This window comes from Curcuma longa, chromosome 5 (assembly GCF_044706935.1).
Source record: "Curcuma longa cultivar G26 ecotype Majalengka, Jawa Barat chromosome 5, ITB_CL_G26_1.1, whole genome shotgun sequence".
Lineage (NCBI taxonomy): Eukaryota > Viridiplantae > Streptophyta > Magnoliopsida > Zingiberales > Zingiberaceae > Curcuma > Curcuma longa.
Window position 1 is genome coordinate 2,433,564 of NC_133865.1, and position 8,273 is coordinate 2,441,836.

General features: G+C 34.6%; 1 protein-coding gene across 2 annotated transcripts; it reads right to left on the reverse strand.

The window, feature by feature from the left end:
• Positions 1 to 3,369: 3,369 nt before the first annotated feature.
• LOC141828937 (putative serine/threonine-protein kinase PBL7) lies at positions 3,370 to 7,173 on the reverse strand. 2 transcript variants are annotated; one of them, XM_074716327.1, is made up of 5 exons: positions 6,956 to 7,173; positions 5,996 to 6,210; positions 5,447 to 5,636; positions 4,970 to 5,361; positions 3,370 to 4,364 (listed from the first exon to the last, which is right to left on the reverse strand). In XM_074716327.1, the coding sequence occupies exons 1-5, from the start codon at positions 7,023 to 7,025 to the stop codon at positions 4,074 to 4,076; spliced, it is 1,158 nt and encodes a 385-aa protein (XP_074572428.1). In that variant the 5' UTR covers positions 7,026 to 7,173; the 3' UTR covers positions 3,370 to 4,073. The 2 variants fall into 2 exon arrangements, with proteins under 2 accessions (XP_074572428.1, XP_074572427.1); XM_074716326.1 differs by having other exon boundaries at positions 4,970 to 5,364.
• Between the last annotated feature and the right edge of the window lie 1,100 nt (positions 7,174 to 8,273).

Consider the following 8,273-nt stretch of genomic DNA (forward strand, 5'->3'; position numbering starts at 1 on the left):
ATTTAATAAATAATATTTTTTTAATATCTTTTTAACAGCGTACGATTATACGCACTGTTAATGACATTTTTTCCCTCTTTTTAACAGCGTATAATTTTTGTATTGTAAAAACTATTCACAGCGCACTGTTAAACACGCGCTGTTAATTTTAAAACATAATCTATTATCCGCAACGCACTTGATTATATGCACTGTAAAAACTATTATTAACAGCACACTAAAATTGTGTGCTGTTAATTACATGCTGCGGAAAGTCAATTTTGTTGTAATGCGAGCCTCTTAATGAACACGTTCGCGAGCTCATGAATCAAATACTGTTAAGCTCAAACTCGACTCAATAATATTTTCAAGTTCGAAATCAAACTCAAGAACTTTTTTGGGAATTGAAATCCAAATAGCTTGCGAGGGACTTGGGTCGATTACACCCTTAACCATGATCTTGAGTTTGAGCCTAGATGTCTCCAAGATATGCCTATGTGACCATGCTCCATGCTAGCATATTGCTCATGTGTTTACGAACTCCCAACCTCTCGGACCAGGTTGGGCAGCTCCCACTTGACATCCACCTTGTCGATAGACCTTTGCATCATTTTTTATATTTCTCTCAGACACCAACGAGCTGCCTTACAATCTCAGGATTGACCTTTGTATAACTCTCTCAAACGCCAACAGGCTACACCATGGTCTCGAGTTTAAGCCTAGACGTCTCCATGATAATAATATTGGAAACTTCTTCCTAATTAGTTTTGACATTTTCTTATTATCAATTTAGAGGTTCCGAGGATTACTTATATTGATTTACTAATTTTTTCTGAATTGTTTCTATTAATTTTCTAATGCTAGATTTGCGTGCTTATTCTCTTTGATTACTTTTGAAAATTTCGGAGTCCTTATATCTCTCCCAAACAATTGTAGGTTATCTAAGTCTCATAATTGAGCTTCCTCTTAGCATCAATGGGTCATCTAAAATATAAAAATCAACTCAACAATTATTCTTTCAGATCCATAGTTCCGATTCAACTAGACAATTACTCTCTCAAACCCATGGTCTCGAGATCAACTCGATAATTATTCTCTCAGATCCATAATCTCGGGATTGACTCAACACTATCAAATCCATGATTTCTAGATCTCTCGGGTTTCCTATTCTCTAGAAGCTCAATAATTGTGGGTTGTAACCCAACATGACCCCTTCACGATTCACAGCCCACAATACCTAGTGCCCAATAGACTTATAATTTAAGATTTGGATGATAATCCTCTATATGTATTAAAATCAAACCTTGTTGATCTATTTTGCTAAGGAATGCTTGCTTCTCTATTAATCTTTTATTGCTTCCATGGCACCATGGCGACTTACAAATGGAAGGACTTTGTCGAACAATTCTAATATTCTCTAATGTGTGCTTTCTTGTCTATAGGCTAGTCTCGTCTCTCACCAAGACATCTACTTCAGTATCCAGCTGAGAAGCAAATTTCAATTGCATCATTGACAATATTATTGAAAAATGTTGGAGAAGAAAATGTTGTTCAAGTAAAACAATGTTGCATATTATTAGATTGATGGATTAAATACAAATATTGAAGATTAACAAGTTATTTTAGATTCCTTGTTGTCGTCTACTGCCTCAATCTTAATTTAGAAGATTTTGAGAGATTCCCACTCCCACCTAACCATTTGCTAAAGGCTGAAAAGGATCCTGGTCATTTCAATCAAGAGATGAAAATCTAAAAGGTATAAAATCTTCTAATTTAATTATGTGAATATTAATAATTGAAGAGATGGTATTTTATCAGTTCATTTGTTTCTAATTTTGTTTATTTGAATCATGTTTTTTTTTTGAAATTATAGTTATATAATGTGTATCATTTTTATAATAACTTTGTTGATTAAATTAAAGTTACTACCATTTCTTAAATTGTAAATATTCTCTTCGTAATTTTTTTTGTGTTACATGAGCATGAGCATATTTGCATTGGAAAATAATTGATTAGATATGCAACTACACAACCTTTTAAACCCTCAACTTGAACTTGTAGTTCTTCTATCTCTATTTCAAACCCTAACTTAATCTTTTTAGGTTGACTTAAAAAAGAAATTAATTACGTAGAAGAGAAGATGAATGACTTAGTCTTTCTCACACACAATCTGAAATTGAAAGGTAAAAGAAATAGAGAAAAAAATAAAAGAACATCCCTTTTTATTAGAAAGTACTCTTTTGTATTTATTATCAAAATAATATTTCATTCCAACATAGCACATTTTTATTTTTAAAAATATTTTTTTATATTATTATAACAACTACAAAATCATAACTATTATAACATTACTTCAACTCTGATAAATATTAAAAATATTATTACAACAGTTTATAGTTACTATAATATATATATTTTACATCTAATCAATATTATATTATAACAGTTACAAATCGTAATTATTCCAATATAGACAATTTATTTATGATGAATATTAATCAATATTATATTGTACAAATTATGAAATCATAACTGCTACAATTATATAACAGTTACAAGATCATAAAGATAACTATATAATAATATACGATAACTATATAATAATTATGATCTCATAATATAATAATTTTTTAAAAATAAAAATAGACTAACGGAATAAAACATTTTAATAATACATAAAAAAAGAGACATCCTTTTAACTATTTTAATAAAATAGAATATCCTCATAGACTTTTGCCCCAAAAAAACTAAGAGACAAATCAACAATATGATTACTTCCAAAGAACTACCCTCAGACAATGAATAAATAATCGAGAAGATCAACGAAACAAATGGATCAAATAAAAATGGCTAGGTGTATTTGATGACGATGATGTATACCATATCACTTATTCAAGAGGATTCAAATCCTATTGACCCTTCACAATGATTGCAAGTAAGATCTTCCCCACCTTGAGGAAGAAGAATCAACACTCCCAACTTTTTCCTCTCAAAATTCCAAAACCCACTATTTCATTCTCAACCCCTCTTCTCCATCAAACTTCCAACCCTATCCACCCTTCTCTAACACAATTTCCTCGAACAATCTATAGCAATCATAGCAATCAGAATGCAACAGCAAGCGCACTGTTGTTCTTCTTTCGGTCAGAAACAATGAGTTTTGCCTTCCATTGTTCTCCTTGCAACCCTTCAACGACTCGCAAACAATGCGGTTTTGCCTTCCATTGTTCTCCTTGCAACCCTTCAACAATTAGCAACGATTTTATCCATGATTGCAGTTAAATTTTGGAGCATTTTTTCCCTAAATTTTCCCAATGACTAAAGTAAGCACAAGCACAGTTTGCTATCTCTTGATAAATTCTGAAACAACTCGAAAGTATTGTTGCCAAGCTAAGAGACTTCCTGTCCATTATATGCTCTTTTCTATGAGGATCCAAATTCATATATACAACAAACAAAAGAATTGACTTGCTCGACCAAATTTCTTTTTTTTTTCAACAATTGATCAAAAAGCACACTAAAAATTGTGAAATTTTAAAAAAACGCACCTAACTTTCAGATTTCTCAAAAGACACACTTATTTTCCATTTTATCCCTCCTACCCACCATTGTAGTGCTGCATTTCAAATAACATCACCATTGTAATGTTGCATTTCAAAAATCAACACCACAATGATATTTATTTTCAAAAATCAACACCAAAGTGGTGTTGCATAAACCCTAAGATCAACACCACTATAATGTTATTTTTGAAAATTAGCACCACAGTGATGTTGATTTTCGAAAACTAATAACACCACTATGGTGTTGTTGGTGTCGTTCTTTGAATGCAGCACCGCAATGGTTGGCGGGCGGGTAAAATGAAAAATAAATACACACTTTGATAAATCTGAAAGTTAAGTGCGCCTTTTGGGAATTCCGCAACTTTAAATGCACCCTTTGGTCAATCGCCGTCTCAACATGAAATATGAACAAAATCGACACTGGATACCAAGGAAATTACCAATAGAGGGAAGAGTTTCCCTGATCAAACGATGGCACTTTCCCTGGTTGATAACTCACCATTTAAAGGATGACAGCTGCTTGGCCTCTACTCAACGTGCTAGCCTCTTTTCACTTTCCCTTCTTACTCTAGTAGGTGTGGCTGGAGCAGACAAACGAGATGCATTCTGGGTCGGTTGGCTTTCAGGGCTGTATGTTTGAGAAGCAAGGTAGCTAAGAGCTGTCACAACATCAGCTATGAGGGGCCGCATCGCAGGTTGCTCCTGTACACACATTGCAGCGACAGCGAGTGCCTGGTATAAACCCCTTTGAGGATACTGGCCCTGAAGCACTGGATCAGCCACCTGCGCGAATTTTCTCCTGTCTTTGAACAATGGTCTCGCCTACAATATGAAGCAGCAAACACAAGGTTTGAGGAGAAAAAAAAATAAACGGAAGAGCTCAGTTTGTTCTCTTTGGTTGAGAAGGGGAAAAAAAAGTTCATCTCCATATTTTATATTGAAGGTTCAAGAAAAAGGTTCTTCATTATTAAGAATCACCAAAGGAGAATTAGACTTTGAATTTTTAACCTTTTCACTTTTAAGAATAATTCAACAATGTCTATATTTCAATTAAGTACGCCTAAATGAACCTCGAATCAATTGAAATTCTTACAGGTGTTCCCAGAGGTCACTAGTGATAATTATTTCAATTTGGGAACGTAAATACTCATCAAAACACTATCTAAATACCATCTAATTTTTCTTAAAACAGGAAAAATAAAAGGGGTTCAGAAGAACATAATCTTTGAACCAAATATCACAGATTGGTCAGTCCTTTTTAATGACAAAGGATAACTACAGCAATTTGACACTAGAGAATTTGTAGGTTTTAACTTAAACCTAAGATTGTAGATAAATATGTGAAATGGTTAGATGGTGGGAAAAGCAATATTTAATGATGAAACAAGAATGGCCACTTGAACACAAACAAATGCAGAGATACTCACCCATGCGACGAGATTGTGCTCTCCAGCAGCTCTAGAATTGTCAATGGCCCTTCTTCCAGTAATAAGCTCTAGAAGGACAACTCCGAAGCTATAAATGTCTGATTTTAGTGTCAGCTGCCCTGTCATTGCATATTCAGGTGCACAATATCCATACGTACCCATCACCCTTGTCGATACATGAGTGTTATCGCCAACAGGGCCAAGTTTTGCCAAGCCAAAATCAGATAGCTTAGGATGATAACCCTCATCAAGCAAAATGTTAGAGCATTTTAAATCCCGGTATATAACAGGAGGATTGGCTTTATCATGCAAATACTCTAATCCTTTTGCAGCGCCAGCTGCTATTTTCATTCGTGTATTCCAATCAAGCCGCTTCTTATCTGGGGAAAGGTCTGCTGCAACCATGTCAATATTTCTCAGTAGATAGAACTTATATCTGCCTGTTGCAAATATGATTACGAGAATGTAAGTGACTACCATGAAGATGATCTTCCAGGGATCCCAAAGGCATATACTCATAGACCAAAAGCCTTTGATCTCCATCAGCACAATAGCCAATTAGATTAACCAGGTTGGGGTGATCGAGCAAGTTCAACATAAGAACCTCAACAAGGAATTCCCTGTTTCCTTGCAATCCATTACGATCAAGTTGCTTTATTGCCACAACCTGTCAAAATAAGTGTATATTCTGAAATTTATCTGCTAAGTAATTAAGGATGCATACATCAGAAGAAACATTTTCTTAAGCATAATAATGACTACAAATGTCTTTTTCCTTTTTTAGGAGGAAGTAAACTTATATATCTTGTAATCTGTCTAAATGGATAATAATTTTATATCACAATTAATAGTCACACAAACAAACTGTTGCACTGATAAGCCATCAACATGAATTTCTCACATAAAATAAAACAATTAACACATTTTTGCCACTTGGGTTCAAATCTAGTCTTAGATATAATAGTATGCTCCTTGACGTAATGACAGAACAAAGGAGATGAGAGACTGGACCACGCATGGGCTAACCTGGTGGCTACTTTCCAACCTGCCCTTATAAACTCGACCGAATCCTCCCTCACCCAAAAGGCAATCAGCCCTAAAATTCTTTGTTGCTGCAGCCAGTTCCAGGAATGTGAATGTGTGAGCAGAAATACGGCCAGATCCACCACTTGACATCTCTTGTTCATTCACTGAGGCTCCTTGCGTAGCATTCAAAGATGAACTGGACCTGGACTTGTCTCCTACAACATTTACAGGGTAACATTTATCAACAAATGAAAATAAGAAAATATTAACAACTACAAAAAAAAAACAAAAAACAAGGTTGCAAAAGATCGGCATCTCTAGTTAACTCAGAATTCCACCATCGTCGACTGAAATGCACTTTATCATTTGGAAATCACAAAGAGCTCAAGCACAAAGCACAAGAAATGATGGAAAACACTATGCTGATCCAGAATAGTATGTAAGAAAGCTCGTTATGCGTTTCCTGAGAAGGAAAAATCTAGGTTTTGCAAGATCCAGCAGAGTGTGATATAACGGAACCTAGACTTAGTCCCTGAAGATGCAAAATGGGAATTGGTAAATCTGTGTCTAAAAGATGCCCACAATACATTCACGCAAAATCAAATTGTATGAAACATACGCAATTTTGCCGTAATAAAAGAGGGTTCTATGGAGAGAATCGATAGGCGATCAATCATCGCCGCCCTTTCTCGAGTAGGAGATTATAGAGGGAAACCATCAAGGATAGCGAAGGATTCCTCCACGAAACTGATCCACAACTCAGACCCAAACAATCCAAGTAAAAAAAACCTGATTTTGATTTCAATTCTAGCAACTGCTGACCAAAAACCAGTTGTCCACTCAACCATATCGAATCTGGTAACAGAAAAAAGAAATACAGCAAACACTAAAAGCGGAGACCAAATATCTCAAGAACACAGGTGAAAAACCCAGATTTCCGTAGGTTTCTTCTTCAGGTACCTGAAGGAGGCCTAGGTGTGTCCTTGTCATCCGTCTTGGGCTCTCCGGCGCAGCGAAAGCAGCCTCCCATCTTCGCCCTCGATGCGTCCAATGTCTCCTCCGAGTTCCTTCCCTTCTCCTCTGCGCTATTGAGTTGATGAGGAGAAGCGAGAAGGAAGAAGACGAGAGAGAGAGAGAGAGAGAGAGAGAGAGAGAGAGGGGCAGAAGGAGGGAGAAGAGAGAGTCTTGGTTAATTGACTACTGGGGAAGGAAGGAGACAGTGGAACAAATAGACTGACTATCTTTTACAGGGGAAAAAAAAAAAGAGTATAATATAATATTGAATCGATCGGATTCTGTACCTGAAATGGCTTCATTTTAGCCTCTATTTTAGTGCTCCAAAATCGTTTCATTTAAAATTATTTAATAATATAATCGAATTAAATCAAGTTAAATTTAAAATTAAAATAAATTATTAAAAATAATTATTTAAATTTAGTTTTTTATTAATTTGAGATTGATTCAAATTTATATTGAATTCTCAATTCAAATTTTCTTCTAAAAATATTTGAGAGATGAAAATATCTTTTACAATAAATTTTTATAATAATATAATAAAAATATGAAATATAAAAGTAACACATGAACACAAACTATTTTATAAGATTTATTTTAAATGTTTTCTTGTTTTTTGGAATAATCTCTTAATGATAAAAAAAAAAATACAGCAACACTATATCTCTAAACTCTTAAAAATTGATCTCTTCAAATAACAATAAGGTTACATTTAGGTTGATTCTGTCTAGCAATTGATTGCTTACTTTCACTAATCAATCGTTTCAACGCACTTTGAATACTGTCATTACATTGTTGTCACTAAGCAATCGATTGATAACCTTCACTTGAATTGACCAATCGATTTGGAAAACTTCTATTTGCCTGACATTGTCTATCAATCGATCGTTGTCACAAAGTAATCATTGATAGCCTCTAATCAGTCAATCGATTGATAGTCTCCAGTCAAACTGGTCAATCGATTGATAGTGTAGTAAACGCCACTTAAACCCCAAATTCGAGGTTTAGGGTTTACCAGTCAATTGCTATTACCTAGCAATCGATTGTTAATCCTGTTTCAACCGTTTCAAGGCTGAAGTCTCATTTTATTTGGTATTTTGGTTGACCTCAACCTACCAGAACTTTTCCTATACTAAATATCCATTTTTCCTTGATATGTTTGGACTTTCATATTCATGCCAAGTGTTAGTCCTTCACGATCCACTTAGACTTTTGTCAATTTTTTATCACTAAGTTTTCAATCAATAATGACCCACTTGGACTT

Excerpts from the sequence above, each read along its gene's own strand:
- LOC141828937 (XM_074716326.1), bottom strand. The coding sequence starts at position 7,025 with ATGGGAGGCTGCTTTCGCTGCGCCGGAGAGCCCAAGACGGATGACAAG. Across the intron at positions 5,637-5,995 it reads GGTTGGAAAGTAGCCACCAG|GTTGTGGCAATAAAGCAACT; the intron begins GTTAGCCCATGC and ends TTATTTTGACAG. Across the intron at positions 4,365-4,969 it reads AGCACAATCTCGTCGCATGG|GCGAGACCATTGTTCAAAGA; the intron begins GTGAGTATCTCT and ends TTCATATTGTAG.